This window comes from Equus caballus, chromosome 11, assembly GCF_041296265.1.
Source record: "Equus caballus isolate H_3958 breed thoroughbred chromosome 11, TB-T2T, whole genome shotgun sequence".
NCBI classification, from domain to species: domain Eukaryota; kingdom Metazoa; phylum Chordata; class Mammalia; order Perissodactyla; family Equidae; genus Equus; species Equus caballus.
In genome coordinates this window covers 60,106,746-60,128,523 of record NC_091694.1, presented here as the reverse complement: position 1 = coordinate 60,128,523, position 21,778 = coordinate 60,106,746, and the positions used below count along the sequence as shown (strand labels likewise).

General features: G+C 50.1%; 2 protein-coding genes across 18 annotated transcripts in view; one reads left to right on the top strand and one right to left on the bottom strand.

The window, feature by feature from the left end:
- Positions 1–5,728, top strand: part of DRC3 (dynein regulatory complex subunit 3) — a 39,338-nt gene extending 33,610 nt beyond the window's left edge. For all 10 annotated transcript variants that reach the window (XM_070228333.1, XM_014729107.3, XM_005597834.4 and 7 more), the window contains 2 exons: positions 4,921–5,052; positions 5,422–5,728. In XM_070228333.1, the coding sequence (XP_070084434.1) occupies positions 4,921–5,052; positions 5,422–5,535 (246 nt within the window). In that variant the 3' untranslated portion in view covers positions 5,536–5,728. The remainder of the gene's footprint in view (positions 1–4,920; positions 5,053–5,421) is intronic.
- The window catches only part of ATPAF2 (ATP synthase mitochondrial F1 complex assembly factor 2), a 22,731-nt gene continuing 2,092 nt past the window's right edge, over positions 1,140–21,778 (bottom strand). For 2 of the 8 annotated variants that reach the window (XM_070228335.1, XM_070228337.1), the window contains 7 exons: positions 15,766–15,810; positions 15,372–15,517; positions 13,842–13,939; positions 12,134–12,214; positions 9,745–9,872; positions 9,143–9,258; positions 6,545–6,729 (listed from right to left, as the gene is read on the bottom strand). In XM_070228335.1, the coding sequence (XP_070084436.1) occupies positions 6,592–6,729; positions 9,143–9,258; positions 9,745–9,872; positions 12,134–12,214; positions 13,842–13,939; positions 15,372–15,517; positions 15,766–15,810 (752 nt within the window). In that variant the 3' untranslated portion in view covers positions 6,545–6,591. Of the gene's footprint in view, positions 4,351–6,544; positions 6,730–6,786; positions 7,149–9,142; positions 9,259–9,744; positions 9,873–12,133; positions 12,215–13,841; positions 13,940–15,371; positions 15,518–15,765; positions 15,811–21,778 lie in introns of those variants that run through there. The other 6 variants (XM_001489182.5, XM_005597827.4, XM_005597826.4 and 3 more) reach the window with 4 other exon arrangements.

Sequence of the window (21,778 nt, the reverse complement as noted above, 5' to 3'; positions counted from 1 at the left end):
AGCCAGAGAGATCCTTTGAAAGCCCAAACCATAGCATTTTTTGCTTTTGCATAACACCTTCTAATGGCTTCCCATGACCCTTAGAGTCAGCTCTCACCCTAGTCCATCAGAGCCTCCTGCCTGGCCTGCCTGCCTCAGCGACCTCCTCCCTCCTGATGCTCAGCCACCAGCCTTGCTCCCTTCAGCTGATATTCCGCCTAGCAGACATGCTCTTCCCTCAGGTCACCATGTGTCTGGCTTGTCCTTGTCTTCAGATCTCAGCTCAAATGTCAGCTCTTTGGAGAGGCCTTCCCTTATCACCTTCCTGAAAAGCCATTGTCTATCACACACCCCATTTATAGTTGTCAGAGCCCTTATCACAATTTCAAGCTACCTTGTTTGTATTGATTTGCTTATGTGACTGTTCACACTGCCTCTAGCCTCAAAGAGAAAGCGGGGATGGCCTCTTCACCCGTCACACCCCTTCCCAGTGCCAGCAAAGGTGCACAGCACAGCTGAGGCGCCAGGAGCTCACCGAACCCTGCTGTCGGGTGTGGGCTAAGTCCTGTAGACACAGAGACCAGCAGTCCCCAGCTCCCACGGCCTCCATCTGGGGGCCGACAGACACCCAGCACAGCAGTGTGGTGGCAAGGCCACTGTGTCACCAGACTTCCCTCCCTAAACACCCGCCAAATGCTGTTGTTGACAGACACGGAGATGCCATCTTCCCCAAGGCCTGAAGTAAGGCTGCCCCCAAGAGCCCACCCTGGAACCCCTACATGGAGGGGTGTGGAGGTCCCTCATGGCACGGCTCCCAGGTCTGTGACACCCAGTGGGCACAGGACTGAAACATGCTCCCTCCCTAATGACTAGGACCCAGAAAAAGGCGGGCCCTGAAAGTCAGCGGCAGACAAGCAGGGTGGGCTGATGCTTCCAGTGGCCCGCCCTCTCTCCTGCCCAGAATGCTCTGCCTGGTGCCATCTGACACCTGTTCCTGTGGCTCCAGGAACGCTCAGCACCTGCTGATTGGGTGGGCGCTGACTGCAGAGCTCTGCTCCCTGAGGATTCACCACGTGCAGGCGGTGAAGCCTGATGCTCACATATTGACGCAGGCTCCGCGAGCAGAGGAGTCGGAAGAAAGATTTCTTGGACTCTCAAGGTCTGGCAGTAGTGCTCTTTTATTTAGAGAATAGTGTGGAATAGCATGGGGACAGGACCCATGAGCAGTAAAGAGCTGCTGCCCCCATGGGTTGAGGGTAGGGCTAAATTTATAAGGCATAGGTATGTGAGTTACTTCTTTACAAGACAAAGGAAAGAATATGTAAAAAAAGTCGTTAAAATGGTATCAGTGCAGGTGGGGTCTGGTTATTGGGTGGTCCGATAACTTTAGATAAGAATCAGACCGGATTAAGTCAGGACGTCCTGTGCTTCCCGGAGGATGTTGGTGGTGGGGGGAGTCAGCTACATGAGGTTACCAGACAAGCACAATAAACAAGACATTAAGAGTTTCTAGAGATAAGGTCATCCCCCCCTCTTCCTGGTGCAGAGAGGGAGACACCCCCACAGATGGAGACCTCCCTTACAAATGTAAATGTCTCTCGTCAAAGGGCAAGCAAATTCCACTTTTCAGAGCCTCTTTCCTGTCTGCAGTTTTTAAAAGTAACCAGCCCAAAATAGTCCTCATCAATATGATCTCATTTACCTCACCAAAGGCAACAGTTACCATCCTCAGCTTACAAATGGGAAAACTGGGTAAGACTGTATTACCAAGCCAGGTTTGTTTTTGCCTGCCGCCCAGAAAGCCAAATACTGAGACAAGATTGCAGCAGAGAGAGGGTTTACTCACAAGGCAGCCACATGAGGAAGCGAGAGCATGAGCCTCAAACTTGCTTCCCCGAAAAGAGGGACTCAGGGACATTTATGAGGTAGGGGCAAGGCAGTCTGAAACGTGGAGAGAGGTGATGGGAAGTGAGGAGAGGTGAGGTCATTGATAATCCGCGCAAGTGCGGTCAGACTCCATGCCTCGTCACAGGACCCATGTTCACAAAATGGCGGTATTAGCATGATCTGAGGGTGGAGTTTCTAGCCTCTTGATGTCAAAGGTCGCCTATGGGACATCTGTGTGGGCCCAGTTGGGTTGGTGGTCTCAACCAGCCTGAAGTGGACAAGGAGTTCTAATTCCTGAAAAACAGTTCACACCCCTTTCCATGGTGACCCAGGCTCCAGCGAGACGTTATCTGTAGGAGCCTAGTGGGAGTCAGACAGCATACTGCCTCAGCAGCACAGGTAACAATGGGAGGGTTAAACAGCTAAAAGCCATAGTCAGTAATTGCAAAAAGGAAAAAACTTTAGTACCTAGATACTTAGTCATCAGTGGCTAACTCTTTGCTGGTTTCAGCTGGGTCTCAGACAAGTTTGGGAAACTGCCCAAGATGACAAGCTGTGAGGACCAGAGTGAAAAATATCTGGTTCCTGTTACCTGAGTTTCGATGAGCATGTCATGATAAAAGTCGCACTGATGAGGTTGCTCCTCTCTTTAAAACTCTCGTTCAGTTGAGTGACAGTGATGAGCTCATGCCGTACTTAGGGCCAAAACTGCATCATAAAGTCCTTCTCTGCTTTGGAAGGAAAAGCAGAAAACACATGCTCAGGGAGAAAGCCTGGGGCTGGCGGTGAGGGAGGGCCTCTGAGTGGCGCCAGCGTCCACAGCTGCCTGTGGTGAGTTCAGTGTGGCGGTGCGTGTGCTCTGACTCCTCCACGGTGCCAAGGGCACAGAGTGGGCGGCAGGCTGCAGGGAGCCCTTGCAGCTGGAGCAGGCAGCAGCAGGGCGGGCTGTCCCTGAAATCTGTCAACATCCCTGTGGGCGTGTGGCTGCACAGGCAGGGCCAGTGCTCAGGTCCAGGCCATAGAGAGGACTTGCGAGTCCCCAGAAAGTCTGCTCAAGTGACAGTGGGTGTACCCAGGCCAGTAGTCCGTGCGTAGGCTGGGACCCGCAGGCTCCCAGGTCACTGCCCCATCAGCCAAGCAGGGAATGGGCAGGGTGGGATCTCTGCTTGGTCCTCTGTGGCAGAGGGGCCACAGTGTCATCAGGTGCCCTGGGCGGGTGTGACAGAATGATCCTATCCCACATGGGCATGGGGCAGCAAATGGTTAAGCTACCAGCATCGTGGTGGTCCTGGGGAGGGGACCAGCTGAGCCCTTTTCAGAAGTGCCCCCAAAGAAGTTGCTCTGAAAGTAATGTGTCTTTAAAGCTGAGCCCACAGAGCAGGGTGGGAGGTGGGAGGCGCGGCTCAGGGAGCCAGGAGCCAGCCGCAGCTCCTGGAGACTCTGCACACCCCACCTCTGCCTCAGTGCCTTTGACCTGCAGAAACGGGAGGAGAATCTGAGAGGGCAAAGTGACGTAGCTGCCACTCTGGGCCACCTGAAGTCCAGAAACAACGTGCCTTTTAAAATCATTTCTTTAAATCAGATTCCTTTTGTGTTTTACAAATGTCACAGTTTTCATAACCAATTCTAACCTCATCTGTTAAGCAGACTTCACTGCCCACAGCTTCCAAAGCTGCATATTCAAACTTTGGGGGGATGATTTCTCTGCTTGGCTTAGGAGGCCAGATGTGACCCACTTTTTAAAATGAAGAATGAGGATCTTTTTGTGACGGGTAGATGCTGTTTCTGAATCACCGGGACAACCACTCCAGTGCACGCTGCCTGAGGTTTGTCAGCTGGCAGGCTGTACATGTCTTTGAACCCTTCCCAGAGCCTGGCCTGGGACCTTCTATGCGCAAAGGAAGAGCTCAATGGCCTCTTGTCATTTCCCCCACGTGCTGTGCTGGTCAGCCCCCATACGCATCTTCCCATCATCTAGCTTGGCTTTTCCACGTGGGATTCTGTAGAAAAGCAGCATTCCACCAAACATTAACAGGCATTACTCTGAAAAGAAGTCTGTGGCCAAATAAGCTGGCAAACAGAGAGACAAGGCTAGAAGGGTGTATTTTCCACAGGACTTTCCAGAGCCTTCTCTGGAAAAACGCTTTGTGCACTGTGAAGTTCAGGAGGGGCCTAGGGTGTGCAGACTTTCTCAAACGTATTTGACCAAATACTTTTTGCTGAAATATTAGCTTCTCAGAACTCCACAGAGCATGTTTGGAGACTAAGTTAACCACTACTGTCCAGAAGAAACAAAAGCACACAGCCATGTGCAGTCCTCTCTCAAGTGTAGACATTCGGGTCCTCTGCTGTCCTTGGCATCACAAAGCCCGCCGTCCACAGTGGAAGCCACATGTGCCATGTGCTTCGGCGCCTCCCCCTGATCCAGGAAATGATTCCATTCGTTTTCAGCTGTGCCAGGCACACAGCAGCCAGTGTGGACACCTAGAATCAGCCAGGCCTGTTAGAGGGTGGTCACTTTTAACAACTTTTTACTAAAAACAAGGTCAGGAACAAGAGAAGGCAGGGGGCGCCAAGTGTAACTGCAGGTTTGATTTGGTTAACATGAGGGGCAGTGAAGAGACAATGTGGGGTGTACACCCATTGGTTTGTGGGGCCTTGAGACCCTCAGCCAGCCTCATGCTTCCCACCGAGCCTGTGGGATTCATGCAAGTCAGACTTGAGGGCGACCGAGAGAGAAGCACCGTGAGAGCAGATGCCCTGAGGAAGCTTACCCTGAGGGAGCCATCTGCCTTTTCCCTGGAGAAAACATGTTCCCAGCTAGGATTGCAGAGTCGACACCCTCACTGGCCCTTTCTCACACCACTTGCCACTGCTCAGGTCTGGGAGGTGTTGTCCCCAGAAGACAAGCTGTGAGAAAAGTGCGCTGACACAAAGGTGGGCTTTCTGCTGGGCGCCAGGTGGCCGGCCGCTTCTTGTGTGCCTTTTCTCTTCAGCTGACTTTGTGCTCAGGGCCTAATGACATACACTTATTTGATCTTTCTCGCTCACCAGCTTTTTGTCGACAAAGACACGATTGTAAATGCTGTCGGGGCATCACATGACATCCACCTCCTGAAGATCGACAATCGAGAAGACGAGCTGGTCACCAGGATCAACTCTTGGTGTACACATTTAGTGGACAAGGTGAGTAAAGGCCAAGCCGGCCTAGCAGGCTGCCCCAGTTCTTCTGGCTACCAGCCAGGAGAAGTCAACCTTCCCTAGGAAGTGTGTGCTGTTTGCAATGAGAAGTGGGGCAGTAAAATCAAGGATGGCACAAGTCTACACTGCAGATTTCACGCTGCCCAGTCAGACTTTAAAGCGCACGTGCTTCGTCATTTTCCTAACCCTCTCCTCAAACACAGATAAGCGGAGCACAGGAGGCTTTGAACGAAACGAGGGACGTAACTATGCACATTTCAAAGAGCTACTTTCCTTTCCCCCAAAATGGACTCAGTAAAAGATATTAACCAATCATCTGACTTAAGGACATTGGGCTCTGGTTTCACCCCTTAGATTCACAAGGATGAGATCACGAGGAACCACAAGCGAGTGAAGGAGATCAATCAGTACATCGACCACATGCAGAATGAACTGGACAACCTGGAATGCAGCGATCTTATAGATTAGGGGCATGTCTGCCTAGAAGGTTCCTTTTGAAAACACAGCAGTCGCCCTGGCCTGTGAGAACACACACTGCACTGACCACCTCAGAAGAGAATTCCTGGGGATCTCTCAACCCATGACCCCCATAACACCATCCTTCTCCCACCCTGGAAAAACTTTCAAATGGAGAGAAGAATAAAGGACTTTTGTCACCTTCTCTCCATTCTTTAAAAAAATAATCAGAATTCACATCCATGTTTGAGCAGGAGAAAAAGACCAAGAGGAGCCGCTGGCCTTGCACTGCTGAGAGCAGCTCCCAAGGGGCTCTCGGTGAGCCAGACTCTCCGCAGTGGCCTAATGTCAGCTGTGCGCCCCATGCTGTAGGCAGAGGCGGCTGACATGGACCAAGGCCTGCTCTCCAGGCACTGAGGAGTGAAGCAGGAGGGGCTGCACAGCGCAGGGGTCTGGGCCAGCCTGCCAGGGTGGAGGCCATGGCTCCCTGTGGCTCTGAACTTGGCTGCAGGGACTTGAGGACTCTCTGGAGGTTAAGAACATAGGCTGGGCACCCCACGTCACCTATGCAGCCTGAGCTTCATCTGTGAAGTGGGGATGTGACAGTACCTCCTCTGAGCATGGTCCAGGGGTTCAGCGAGAGCACACAGAAGGCGTGGAGAAGCACCAGCATGTGGCCGGTGCCTCATGATTGGAGATGATGCCCTTTCGTTACTCAGGTGTCCAAGGACAGGCAGCTCAGACAGACCTTGCTGCCTGGAACCAGGCTCTCCCTTCTTCCCTCCCACTGGGCCCCGACATCAGGAGATGGCACCTGCCTCCTAGCACCATGCAAGTGGCCAGGTTGGGGGGACTCTTGGGGTTCCTTTAGTGGGACACGTGCACACACCTCAGGTGGCCTTGCCAGGGCTGCCCAGGCTTTTAACCCAGAAACAACATATATTTTCCAATTTCAAGAGTAAATCAATTTAAAAAAAAATAGTAGGAACAAAGAGAAACAACCAGCTTAGACCAAGACCGACTCACTTTGAAAGATCATTTGATTAAAAGCCAGGGAAAAAAAAGCCTTCAGGCTGAAGGCTGAGGATCACATGCAGAGTTGTCTGTTGATGACGTGATGTCCCCAGGGTGAGGCTCGGGCCACAGGCAGCAGGTATCAGAACGTGCTCTGGGAGGGAAGCTGTTGGACTTTGTTGAAACCGGGACCTAACGAGGAATGGAGAAAAGTGGAGGCACAAATGAAAACAAGGCTCGACACACTTCCAGGGTGGAGAAATATTTAATAAAATCAGAGTCAAGAGAAAGTCACTTGTACAACTTGTCCCCCCTGCTCAGAGCTGGCCCGCAGGGCTGGACTCAAGCTGACTCTGGACAGCTGCACTGTCTTGGGGGCATCTCAGGGCGATGCCAAGTTGGGGACGAGCCAGGGAGTCGTGTGGCTGTGCAGCCTCTGTCCTGCCGGCTGTGTGGTGCGTGCCGCCCGGGCCTCACTCCCGCAGGAGCTTGTGCTTGACTGTGGTGCTCTCGGAGCAGAGGTGGACGAAGAGGGCGCCAGCAGCCGTGCGTGCCCGCAGCTCCTGCAGCTCATAGTCGTGGGCCCACTCAATGTTGCCCCACTTCTGGATCTGAGGGGACGACAAGACATGCTGCTAGGTGAGCGGCTGCCTGCTGGCCAAAGCTACGTTCCACCCCTCTAGCTGGGCCGGGGGCCATAGGCTCCGATCTTACCAAAATACGTGAGGCATACATTGGTGGGGGCAGCAGGTAAGAACACGCAGGTGGCCAGAGCAAGCACCCGTGTTCTACAGGGTGTGGCTGGTCTGGGAGAAGTGTAGTCCAGGCCCAGGGCCGTGGGTGCCCACTACTCGGCGGGCCACGTGCCAAAACCACACGTGTATCTCCCCAGAGGAGGCCTTGACCTGTGCTGTCCCTTCTCCCATGCTTCTTCCCACAAGGACGCCACATGAGACAGTCTGTAAAATGTCATCCACTGTGAGCTGCCTCCCCAGCCTGGGCTGCAAGTGCCCCCGCATGGGTGGGATAAACAGATCAAAGGAGGCCACACAGTTGCTTCCTCTGACTCCTGGGGCGCTGCAGCCCTGCAGCGGCCCCTCTGCTCTGCACACGGGGGCAGGGCTGTGGATTCTCTCTCTGGACTCTAGAACTAGAGGGAGGAACCCTGGACACACAGTGAGTGTGGCTGTCCAGATGTCAGTGTGACTCCAACCCGACTCTGCTGGCTCCGGGCTGGCTGGGCTGCCCCAACCTGTGCAGGAACTCAAAAGCTGCCACAGTATACAAGCTTTCAGCACTTCTGGGCAGCCCAGTCTCAATGAGGACAGCTGTGGCCTGTCATCTGAAGAGCGTGTTACACTTCGAGAGCACTCAAGGAGTAATCCAGATCACTGCCCATCTTGTGGCAGATTGAACATGAAGTTCAGAGAAGGGTGCCCTGGCTCAGCTCCCATAGTCACAAGCAGAGTCTAGACCAGAAACAGGCTTCCTGGCTCCCACCTCCCTCAACTCTCACAGCCTTACACCCCACAGGTCACCCCTCTTCCCATTTAATTGTCTCTAACATCCAGAGGATAGCTAGCCTCTCTTACAATACAGAAACAGTTTTTTCCCAGGTATTTTCCTGAGCAGATGGACTTGGGAAATGGAGCCATTACAAAAGGAGTTTCATTGTCCTAGGAACCAATCTGTAACAGCAATTAACCTTCTGAGGTTGGAGGAATAAAACTCTGATTCTCAGAGTTAAAAAGTGCGAATGAAGGGCCGGCCCAGTGGTGTAGTGGTTAAGTTTACGTGCTCTGTTTTGGTGGTCTGGGGTTCGCGGATTTGGATCCCGGGCACAGATATGGCACCACTCATCAGGCCATGCTCTGGCAGTGTCCCACATAAAATCGAGGAAGAGGGGCAGAAATGTTAGCTCAGCAACAATCTTCCTCAAGCAAAAAAGAGGAAGATTGGCACAGATGTTAGCTCAGGGCTAATCTTCCTCACCAAAAAAAAAAAAAAAAGTGAATGACAGGGTAGCAACCCTATTAATTCTGAGCCCACTAATCAGAACCTATGTAAAGAGCAGCGACCTGTGCACCCCCTGCCAGCCAGATGGCCCACTGTGTGAACACAGGTGCGAAGGCTCAGCCTGTGTCAGAGCACAAGTGTGGCTCCCAGTCACTCCAGCAGGACCTGCTCTGCAGGTGTGTCAGGCCCAAATGATGGCGATCTGCCCATGAACCTCCACCTGCAGAGTCGGGGTGAAGGCCTTGGCCCAAATCCTGGCTCCAGCATTTTCCAGGGGTGTGCCCCATGCCTTGGTTTCCTCCTGTGTAAAATGGGAATTTTTACAACAGCCCCACCTGACCAGGTTGTTGAGAAGAGGAGGTAAGGTGATGAGGGGAGAGCTGAGCACAGTGCTGGAACAGAGCAACAGCACTTACTACCATTATTTTTTTATTATTATTACTTGACAATACTTTGGCCCTTAGTTTTGGTTTCTGTTGGTACATGAAAGTAGTAAAGACCAAGTTTACATAAAAACAGATGGGTTAGCCACCCCCCCAGTTAGTCTGAATCGGGGGGGGGTGAGGCGGGGACGTGAGGCACCCCTCACCTGGTACTCCTCCTCCAGGCGTGACAGCAACACAGCCTGCTCCACGGTCAGGCGCAGGTCAATCAGGCCCAAGGTCAGCACCATGGACTTGAGCTGGGTCACTACAAACTCAATCCCTGCAGGGACACAAGCCAAGTCAGGGCCCAGGGCCCCTACCTGAGACAGGGCCGCTGCAGACCTGCTCCTGTGAGTCCCTGCAGAGAACAGGGAAGGTGCACAGGGCCAAGTGGGAACGGTCGCAGGGAACATCGCTTTTTGGCCAGTTCTGTATCCAGTCGCCATTTTTTCTCCAAGAGCGCTCTGGTTTTCCTTGGGGTGATCCCTCCTCTGCCCCTACCTGGGCTGGGCACATGACCTAAACCTGGCTGTTCAGACCAGAACCTGGCGCAGTGACTGGTTCATGAATGGGCATGTAACCTGGGCCAGGCCAACGAGACAAACTTGTGAATAAGAAGAGGAAGCCAACTTCCTCACATCCTCTCAGACTGAGTAAGAGGGTTAGCGTCAGAGCCACCCCCTAGAGCGCTCCTTGACTCTCTGGGCTTCGATGCCCAGGCTCATCACACCCACCCTCCCAGGCCCACAGCAAGTGCCATGCATACCTTGTAGGGCCCACATGTTATAAGACGCCAGGTGGCTGATGAGCACCTCCTGAGTCCTGGCTGGAATGCTGGGCCCCATTATGCTGGTGGAGGAGCCAATCTCCACGCCGTATCTGAAAGGAAAAGGCCTGGGCATGTTCCTATCATGCTTGTCACCCAACTTTTGCCCAGGAAGCAAAGTCCTAAACTGCTGAGCATGTGTATGCCCCTTCAGGGTCTGTCTTGTGGATTCTAGGAGCAACTGCCACTGTGGTTAGTGTCCTCCTGACCTAATAATTTTCTGTTGTCCAAGAGCAAAGCCAGAGGACCAAGAAACTGCCCTGAATGAAGGCACGGTTGGGCACGCATGCAAGCAGGAGGTTCGCTTATAGGTGGCTGCCTGGAATCGCCATCAAAAGCATAGGCTACCTCCTTTTTAAACCTTTTTTTTTTTTTTTGAGGAAGATTAGCCCTGAGCTAACATCCGTGCCCATCTTCCTCTACTTTATTTGTGGGATGCCTACCACAGCATGGCTTGCCAAGTGGTGCCATGTCTGCACCCAGGATCCGAACTGGTGAACCCCGGGCCACCAAAGGGGAATGTGTGCACTTAACCACTGCGCCACCAGGCCAGCCCCCTGCTTTTTAAACCTTTTAAGAAAGTTTTTCACATTTGAGGCTATAAAAGATTTCTTTTATTTGAGAAAGATTAGCCCTGAGCTAACTACTGCCAATCCTCCTCTTTTTGCTGAGGAAGACTGGCCCTGAGCTAACATCCACACCCATCTTCCTCTACTTTCTATGTGGGACGCCTACCACAGCATGGCTTTTGCCAAGCGGTGCCATGTCTGCACCCGGGATCCGAACCGGCAAACCCCGGGCCGCCAAGAAGCAGACTGTGCGCACTTAACCGCTGCGCCACCGGGCCAGCCCCTCAATCATTTTTTTCAAATATTTATCAAGCCTCTACTATATATAAGGCATTGTTTTTGGTCTGGGACATGAGCTGGCTTCAAGAATGATACATTTTTTAGAATAATCCTAACTACATAAAACACAGGAAAAACACAATGGAGTAAAAGCAATTTTTGTATTTTCTTTCATATACCACTGATTTTTTCCCACTGGTTTAGAAATATTCTTGCTGGGGCCAGCTCCGTGGCTAAGTGGTTAAGTTCACGCGCTCCGCTGTGGTGGCCCAGGGTTCGGATCCTGGGCGTGGACATGGCACCACTCATCAGGCCACGTTGAGGCAGCGTCCCACATCCCACAACTAGAAGGACCTGCAACTAAGATATACAACTGTGTACGGGGGGGGGTTGGGGAGATAAAGCAGATAAAAAAGAAAAGAAATATTCTTGCTGAAATTTCTAATAGTATAAATAGAACATAGGAAATGGCCAAGATTTTCAGTAAACTATTAAGGATGAGAAATCTCAACCGCCACAAAAAGACGACAATTTTGCACCATAGCAAAGATCTCCAGGCACCTAAATTATCATTATATTTCATTCGACTCCAAAATGACATCATATCTTCACAGCTCTCACACAGTACTGTAGTTGTTACATTTTATCTGATCCTTCAGTGCAGGGGCGATGCCTTTTACTATAAAACCCAAGGATGCCTGGCACACTGCGGACACTCAGGACATGTATACAAATGAGACAGACATCACTTTTGTGAAAGACGCTATGCCAAAAATTACTCCACGTAAGCTTAAAAATCCTGTGGGCACAGTAGTACCGAGGTAGTAGCCCTTCGAAACTCCCCTTGGAATGAAATTAATTTATTTTGCCACCACATAATAGTCTGTTCAATTTTGCACAAAAGAGTCTTCCTGCAAAGGGAAAATATTAGGTATCATCAATGCCTAGAAACCATACATCCATAGGATAAATGTCATCTGTCATTTTGTGGGAAGATGTCCAGACTTTTCTCCATGTGTGTACATATCATACATACTGTTTTGTGATTTAATTTAATAGCAATTGTGACGATGATAAAGATGGTAACTGCCAAAATTTGACCATTTACTGTATGCCAAGCAAGATGCTAAGCCTCACTTTGTTTACTCCTCTCAACACCCTACGAGGTAGGGATTGTGAGCCCTGCTCACAGACAAGGAAGCTGAAGCTCAGAGAGATCAAGGTACTAGCCCAAGGTCACACAGCCAACCATGGCAGAGCTGGGGCTGTCCCTACACTCGGCAGAGTGCACGCTGATGGCAGGTGCATGGCGGCTGAGAAGACATGAGGAGCATCTTTCCAAGCCCTTCCCTGGACATCTGGGAGGGGCTGAGCCCAGGGCGCTCTGAACTCAGCAAGTCTACTAGCTAAGGGCTCTGGTTGTCCAGCGTGGCTCTCTGACCCCAACAGCCTGCCCAACACCGAGGGGCTGCAGATCTTACCTCTTCTCGGCCCATTCTATGACCGGGTCCCACTCGTTCTTTTGAAGTTCCACTAATGTCTCTGGCTCTTCCACCCTGTAGCTAATTCATTGCAAAAATCACCTTCATTAATAAAAGAGTACAATTCCTTCATTCAGTTACAGACAACAGAAAAGCACAAAAGACAGCAGCAAAAAAATCTTCTCCACCCCTACCCCAGCCCGACAGGGCTTTCCCCTAAAGCAGCGGTTCTCAGTGTGGCCTTAGAGCCAGCAGCAGCAGCATCACCTGGGAACGTGTGAGAAATGTGAATTCTCAGGCCCTGCCCCAGACCTACTGAATCAGACCCTCTGGGAGTGGGGCTCAAGCAGTCTTTTAACAAGCCTTCTAGCAGTTTCTAACGTAAGCTTGAGTTTGAGAACCACTATCCTAAATGCCCCCATGATTATTTGACAGACCAAAGTTTGCAGCACTGTATCCCGGGATCTACACCCACCTGATCCTAGGATGCTGTGCCAGAAGCTCAGTCACTGTCCCTACCCACCCTGACCCCTTCCAAGAGACTGTGCCCTTGGCCACAGACCAAGTTGCCTGCTTGCACCGCATAAGCCCACCTGCCTCCTGGCTATAGAAGCAGCTGCTGGTGTGGACACCTGATGCCACTTGATGCCAGGCTGTGCCACTGTTTTGAGCAAGAGATAGAGAGATGGAGTCAGCTGAGGGGAGCTGAGCTGCAAGGCCTCATGGGATGGGAGCCCAGTGGGCACTGTGGAAAGCCACAGTCTAGTGTGAGCAGAGGGGAGAGGAGAGATCACGAGTATGCAGGAAAAGCTGGGCTCCTGAGAGGAGCAGATGAGTGGACGGACTCTCCCTCACCACCCACAGGGGCAGAGGGAGGAGCTCTGCCATCCAATCTTCTGCTTCCCCTCCCTGGTGGCCCAAACATCCTTCATTTCCTATTAGGGTCACTATATACTGTTCAAGGAAACCCTTTTTGCCTGAACTAGGTTGAATGAGTTTCTGTTCCCTGCAATCTAACGGCCCCTAACGCTATGGAGTTGACTTTCTGATGAGTAACTCAGAAAGGGCACCACTGGCCGCCTCTCCAGGGGCACCTTTGCCCTCAGGCCACAGTGCTATTTCATGTGCCATCCATGAGACAAAGCAGGATTCTAGAGCACTCAGGGCAGTGACATGGTTCTACTCAACCACTTCAGCTATTTCTGCAACTTGCCTTCAACGTCACTAACCAGTTAGCTAAAGAACATAGACATGAGGAGAGAATTCAGAAGTGAAGGAAGCCAGCTCCTGAATATCAGTGTCTGACCATCTGTGTCCAAGCTGGCAAGTAAGGACAAGGATGCCTACATGAGACTATGCCAGTGAGAAGAAGTCCCAGGTCAGAGGCCCCACTGGGAATTGGCAAGTGACCCCCTTGTCCTGGAGCCTGCAAGAGCTGTCTATAGCACCATCCCTAGACCACGGGACAGCAGCTAGGCTGCAGGAGGGGAGTGCCCAGCACTCTGACACTGCTGCAGCTTGGAGTCCTCCCTTCTAGGGATTTGCAGGGCAGCTAAATGCTGACGTCAAGCAGACCACCTTCCCTGCCCTGTGAGATAAAAGAAAAAGGTCTGCCTCTTCTTCCGCTGATAACTGTCTGGTCAAATGAGGCAAACAGCCCAAGGGACTCACTTGGTCCAAGGGGAATGCCCATCTAAATGTCAATTACCAGATGGTGTCGGTGTCCAGAAACTTCACAGCTGCTCGGATCAGCTGGTCCTTGTTTCGCTGGGTTGGGTTGTCTAAAGACGTGTTGCACAGTGTGGTCTGAATCAAAAGGCAGAGAGCCCTGTCACCACCTGCTGGGCCCAGGCAAAAGCACTGCTTCCCCGAGGACACTGCATCCAACACACAGCAACAGGGAGAACCAGACAGCACCACCAGCCCCGGATCCGAGGTGTCTGCACCTCAGCTGTAGCACATCCACTGAGAGCTGACTGCAGCCAAGCTCCACGCCAAACGTCGCGTGCGACAGCTCATGGGATTCTCACAGTGGCCCTAGGATTAACGAACTCGCCCAAGGCCGCATGCTCTTTACTACCAAGCTCTGTTGTATTTAATTTAATCCTCATGACAACTCTTTGGAGTGGGTGCTATTAATATGCCCATTTCAGAGATATGGAAACTGAGGCCCAGAGACATCAAATTCAGCAAATAAGACATGTCACATTACTGGAACTCAAATATGACGGAAAAGCTTAGGAGCTGGCTCCCTGGGCACCTTCAAAAGCAGGCCACAAATCAGCCAAACCAGGAGCAGGATTATTTTTCCAGATCTGCCTTGTCGACAGTAGCCTTCTCAGGTCCTCTAATGATTAATTTGTAGCCCTGATCACCCTAATTGCCTCAGATAGTCAAAGGAGCAGGCCAGCATGCAGCAGGCTGCGAAGATGTTGAAGAAGCCCACCTGGGTATGTATGTCAAGGCTGAGGACAGCGATGACCAAGACAATCACAATAACTCCAGTGCCGACTGAGTACTCACTCTGTGCCAGGGACTACCTCAAGGATTTTCTATGGATCCTCCCATCCCTTCCTGACCACCACTCCACGAGGAGGGTGCTATTATCACTCTCCTTTCACAGATGGGGAACGTGGGGCTGAGAGGGTGCAGTAACCTGCCCAAGGTCCCCATTTGGAAGCTGCAGAGCCTGGAGCCCAAGATTCTAGCCAGTCCCTGCCCCAGTCTGCACCGGGGCTGGCTCCAGGGGAGTCGACCTCACCTCACCCACCTGCCCCCACAGGTTCTTGCCCTCAATACTGAGTGCCATCTAAACCTCACGCTAGGGGACTGGCTATGCACTGGTGAGTAAGACAGACATGGCCCCGCCCTATGCTTACAAGGCATTGGAGGAGACAGACAATAAGCATGCAAACATAAAACAGTCAATTACAAACTGTGTAAGTGCTGACGAAACAAAGGAACAGCTGTCAAGGTAGAAAACAAGACAGCTGGGCAGTCAGGGAAGGTGACGTCTGTCCTGAGACCACAGGAGGAACGAGCCAGCCAGCAGGGTGTTCTGAGCAGGGGAGCTGCAGGGGCCAGACCACAAGTGGGAACATTCAGTCCGTTCAAGGAGGCAAGTGTGGCTGGAGCCCGCCCCAGAGGGCCTTATTACAATCTGGAAAGGAGTCTCAATCTGTGCCAGGTGCCCTAGGAAGCCAGTGGGCATCAGGGTGTAGGCGTGTGAGCTTGTTACCAGGTGCATAGTGTAGAACTTGATGGTGTCCTGTTGGGAGTCCCATTCAGTGGCCACTGCGATGGCCAGGGCCTCGCTGGGAACAGTAAAGAGCTTGGCTTGGGGAGTTTTCAGCTTTCTGTGGTCCAAGTTTATCTCAAAGCCACCTTGAAAGAGCAAATGAAAAGTTCTCAGGGACTGTTACGTGGAATCAAGTGACCGTTCCTAGATTTAGCTACTTGAATTGGTAAAGACGAAGACAACTCTGAGTTCCTTCACCAAGGGCTTACAGAAACACGTGACAAAAACGCAAAGGGTAATCTCACTGCTGAAAAGGCAGGAGATGAAAAATGTGTCTACTCATTCACTGAAGAAAAAAAAAGAAACAGAGGCAGTCAAAATTTCAGACACTCACCTTCTCCCTGTGTGATGCTGACATTCTGATAAAACCTCTTCCTTTCTGTGAGAAAGATTTTTCAAAAAGGCAGTTTAAGGTAACACGGAGTCAGCTCAGAAAGTGACAAGACCAGTTTGTATCATTACTGCTAATACTGATTGATTGGCCTGATTTTCATAGCACCATTCAAGGTCTGCCCTACGCTATGCGGGATAATCACCGGCTTCTGATTAAAGCTGGGGGAGGAGGGCATTCACTCTCCAGGGCTGAGGGAGGAACAGGACATGCTGGTCACGCCTCTACCTGGCCCCAGGCCCAGAGACAGTCTGATCACGCAGCAGCACGAAGCTGCAGACTGTCTGACCTGACAGACTTTTCCAGCACCTTCTGCTTTAACTTCTAAGCATACTCCCTCTGTGCTGCCCCCACCAGCACTGCCCCTATGACAGCAAAATGTGCCCGAATCTAATGATGGTATCTGAATGCAATAAAGCCAGAGATCCACTTCAGGCAAGACCGTTGCCTCTAAGAAGGCATGAGTGGAAAATCAGCGTGAGCCTGCATGTGTGTGTGCATGTGTGCATGCATGTGGTGCACAGGCAGTAAGTAGAGATCTCAGGAGCATTTCCCATTCCCTCTATCCAATTAATTAACCTAATTTACCAGCTTGCTTGTGTATTCAAGAGGAACTCCAAACATTTCCTTTAAGAAGGGGGAAAATCTGTCCTGTGTTTTATTTTGAAAGTAACAAATAAAATCTTACATAAAAATGTAAACACATTCCTCCCTCTTTTACCTGAAGGGATTAAAAGCCAAGAGCACCTTGTAAGGAATTATACGGATTCCATCAACTAATAAAGAACAAATGAGCCATATTTTGGAAGCTATAGCCCATAACCCAGTCTTCACCATCTACGATAAACACAAACCCACACCCTCGTCTGTTCATTCACTGGTTTGTTCTTTCACGTGTTCATTGGGTGCGGAAGCCGTTGGAGTCCCTAACTAAAGTTACTTATTAGAAATAAGGATGCAGTATTGGGAGGAAAAGGAGATTCATTAGTTTTTAATGTTTTTTAACTTCTTTTAATGCTTAAAAAACCCCACCAAGCTAAAGTTAAAATTGTATGAATTCAAACAGACTATGAACATCAGGATAACTTGGTAGTGTGCGTGGGAGGAGGGGAACTAGAGAGGGGTCTCTGGTCTTCAAACCGTATTTTATGTTTTCCACATCATATCAGTTTTTTCGTTAATTTCATTTGCTATCATTAACGCTTAAATACAGAGGGCCGAAAACCACATTTCCATGGTTGCACTTACTAAACTAAGGCCCAAACTGTTTTCTCACAAAAAAAATATTTGTGTGCCTACTATGTGCAGGTTTTGTTCTAGGTACAAGGGATAAAACAGTGAATAAAACAGACAAAAAGTCTTGTCTGCACGGAGTTTAAATATTTTTTTAAAAAGTGATCGGATCTGGCCAGCAAGATGATGCTGTATTATTATGGCACAATTTACCTACCACCTTCATCCGAAATCACACTGACTCTCTCAGACATTTGACACTAAAATACGAGGTGTACACCACCCTGGTGCTTTTAGATTTCCCTGCTTCACAAGCTGTCCAGGTCACGTTCAGAGGGTGGGGGACACATAGGTATGGAGGCCTGCGTCGAGGCATCCAGACCATGTTCAGTATGCTCTGCAATGCCTGGCTGGGCAGCAGGTCTAAAGCCAGGCCAGGCAGGAAGTGGGAAGAGCTCTGAAAGCCCTGACTCATCACTGAGGGAAGGGTCCACCCCATGGGCAGGAAATGCCCGTGGAGAGCATTCTTGCCAGTGCCCCATAAGCTCCAGGAAATGGGCCCATGAGACCTGGGGCCGAGCAGTGGACTCAGGCAGAAACTGATAGGTGAACCTTCCCAAGCTGCCAGGATAGCGGGGCTTCCCATAAGGAAAGTCTTTTTTTCTGCTTTGCTGGTCAGGCCTTGGCTTTAATGTCCTGGCCAGGGCCACCTCTGAATCTGATCAAGAAGGAAAAACTGGAAGGGAGTGGGACAGATGGAGGGTCAAGGAAGAGGCAACCAAAATTGCTCACGACAGGAGAAAACCATGCAGAAAAACAGATGACAGCAGGGCAAAAGGAGCTCAAAGGCTGCCGGGCCTCAGACTTAGGTGGGGCACGCTGGGGCATGTCTTAGAAAGGTACTCGTCTGCATGGAGCACGCACGTGGAGGACAGACCACGGGCGGCGAGGTTTAAAGACTAATCCCACTGCAGCAAGTGTGGGAAATCCTCGAGATAGGACTCAAAGCTCACCCCTGCCCTCGAGGCACTTACTGTCCAGCAGGAAGATGGACACTAGACCAGCCAAACAATGAAGTGACTGACTGTGATGGCCAAAGTACATGGAACACTGAAACACATGCTGGGAAGACTAATCTGATCGTGGGCTGCCTCCAGGCAGTGAGATTTCCTCTGAGACCTGAAGAAGAGGCAAGAGTTAGCCCATCTGTATTGATGGATTCGTTTTTGGAATGGGTGTGTGGGGAAGTAGTTTCTAGCAGAACAGCTTACACAAAGGTCCAGGGCTTCAAGAGGACACAGAGTTTTGGAGAACTAGAAAGATGGTCAGGACAAGACCATAAGTATCCAGTGGAGGATGGTTAGAGATGCCCAGAGAGCGCAGTGGGGGCCAGATCTGGGGAGAGGGGGCTGGGTAGGTCACAGTAAGGAGGGCAGAGGGAGCCAAGTAAGGGGTTCACATAGGCAAACAAGAACAGGATCTGGAAAATTCATTTGGTGGGATCCATGCTCCCCAATGTCAAAAGACAGAGGTTCTTTGCCTGGGCCTTCAAAGGTCTTGGGTCACGTAAGACAAATCATGAGACCAGAAGCCTGTGAAGTTCCTTACTCTCTGTGAATATAGGGCTGGCTGACAGCAACGGGAACACCATCTTTAAAGACAAAAGAAACAGCCTAGCCTTGTAGGATCACACAGAACTAAGGTCTATTTTGAGAATGAATCACGCCCTCAACAGAACATCTGTTTCTGTGGCAAAAACACACTTAGTGCCTTTTGAGACACAATTTGTGCACTATGTAGATACAAAGAAATGGGAATGTGAAAAAGTGTTGAATTTAAAAAGCTGGCCACAGGAAAACAGGCTACATAGGTAGAGAACAACTTTAAAAACCTGCTCATGTGAAAAATGCTGACTTGGGAATTAATGTCCATTGGGTCCCTTTTTCCTATGGGGTTGCTTTAGTCCATATAAGAAACAGGCAGTTTTCTGTGTCACTTCCCCCGACACTCTTCCTCCTGTTCCAGGCTTCACGGACCAGTGAGCGGTCTTTCTACCAGCCTCAGTTTCCGGGCTTGCCTTTACTTTGGAAAGACTCAAAGCGTCAGAACTACAACTTCCAGAGTGCCCCACGAACAGAGGAAGTGCCTTCTCAGAGCTGTCTCAACACCTTTTATCTTTTTAAACAGTGCCATCTGGTGGGCCTTAAACCTGAACGCTGAAGTTCTGACTCAGGGCATCCCTCTATCCATAATCCTAAGGCGGCTTCTACCAAATGTTTCAGGGATCAAAATTCTTCATGTCAACGATATGAAGAACTCTTGCAACTCAATAATAAAAAGACAAATAACCCAATTAAAAAATGGCCAAAGGATCTGAATAGACATTTCTCCAAAGAAAATGTACAAATGTCCGATAAGCACATGAAAAGATGCTCCACATCATCCATCATCAAGGAAATACAAACCAAAACCAAGAGACACCACTTCCTGCCACGGGATGGCTATAATCAAAAAGGCAGATGTTAATAACAAGTGTCGGCAAGGATGTGGAGAAACTGGGAGCTTCACACACTGCTGGTGGAAAGGTAAAACGATGCAGCCAACTTGGAAAGCAGCGTGGCAGTTCCTCAAAATGTTAAACGGTTACCATTTGAGCCAGCAATTCTACTCCTCCATATATGAGAAATGACAACGTACGCTCACATAAAAACTTGTACACAAATGTTTATAGCAGCATTCAGAATTGCCAAAAGATGGAAACAACCCAAATGTTCATCAACAGTGGAATGGACAAATAAGATGTGGTATGTCCACACGATGGAGTATTATTGAGCTATGAAAAAGAATGAAGTACTGATACACGTTACAACTTGGGTAGACCTTGAAAACATGCGAAGTAAAAAAAAAAAAAAAAAAAAGCCAGTTAAAAAAGACCCCAATCCATTTATATGAAATGTCCAAACTAGGGAAATCTAGAGACTGAAAGTAAAGTAGTGGTTGCCTACCGCCAGAGGGACAGAGAGGGTGAGGGAGGTTGAGAGTTAAAGGATACATGGTTTGTTTTGGGGTGATAAAAATGTTCTAGAATTGATTGTGGTGATGGTTGCACAATTCTGTATGTTAACCATTGAACTGCACATTTTCAAAGAGTGAATGGTAAGTGAATTATATCTCAATAAAGCTGTTAAAAAAATTCTTCAGGCCAAATGTATCTGCCATAGCAATTAATGTAAATGGGGCAAGTGACAAACACACTCGTTTCCAAGTTGCTCTAGCCCCCAGAGCAGGGGTTGGCAAACTTTTTCTGTAAAGAGCCAGAGTAAATATTTTAGGCTTTGCAGGCCGTACAGTCTCTAGTGCACCGAGTCAACTCTGCCACTGTCCCGACAGCAGCCCTAGGAGATACGTAAAGGAATGCACAAGGCTGTGTTCCAATAATACTTTTTTTAATAAAATCGGGTGGAAGGCTGAACTCCTTACCTACAGAATCTCCCTTAACCCAACACAACCACTCTATGAAGACAGGGCAGGTAACGCCTCTGGGGTGCTGGAGGCTCTCAGAAGCTGAATGACTTGTCCAGGTGATAGGCGCCTTGTAAACAGAGGAGACAAGACTTCCAGCCCTGACTTCACCGGGCACTGCACTCAGCCAGATATGCAGTCTCTCTACAACACCTTCCTTCCCCCTAAGCAGCTGATGGAGCTCCGACAGCTGGTACAGACAGACGGCCACGCAGCCTCACACAGGTCTCCTTGCTGCAGTGTCTCCCCCAACGCCTGGGTGACCCTTTCCTAACTGCCTCCTCTCCCGACAGCCTTCAATGGCAAGGCCACTCCTAAGGAGCCAAGTGCAATCTGCTGACCAACTAAGTCTTCATCAAGAAGGCCCCACTTGGGTTTAATCTTCTACTACTACAAAGATTCACAGAATCTCAAACTGGTAAAGTCTGTAAAGCGCTCATAGGCCTGGTTGACGTACCGCCCTCCCGCTGTGCTCCATTCTTTCCTTCATTCATATTTTCTTTCATGTTTGACTAGCTACCGTGTGCCAGGCACTTCCAAGAGCCTAAACCAGTAAGTCTACAGTAGAAAGGAAAAGGAAATGGCAGATCAAGTGCCACCATAACAGGAAGTGGCCTCCACTAACCTAAATTAACCCTCTGCTCGTGCCAACTTAAGTGAACTCCTGAATGTGTCCCCTTTGCTAGTGTCGTGCCTCCCTGGGATGTTGTAAAGGAAAAAAACAAATAACTCTTATTTTCCTCTACACACTCACACAGACACCCTGCACTCCAAATGCGTGAGGGTTTTCCCACCAATTAACTCTGCAACACCAGCTGGGTGTCCTATAATTTAATTAAGTTCTGACACTGTCTACCTGGAGTCAGCTTCAGATCCCACAGGTTAAGGGCTCAACCCCACAAGACTGCATCCTCTGCTGCCCCCATGCCCCACTGCAGACACCAACTACAAGTCCAGGCTGTCACCTGTGCTTCTGACCTGTAACTTGGAGGTTCCCAGGACCCCTCCTTGGGTTTCATTAATTTGCTAGAGCAGCTCACAGAACTCAGGAAAACATCTTACTTACTAGATTACCCATTTATCATAGAAGGATACAACTCAGGAACAGCCAGATGGAAGAGACCCAGAGGGCAAGGAATGGAAAAAGGAGTGTGGAGCTTCCACACACTCTGGGCGCACCACTCTACCAGCATCTCCACGT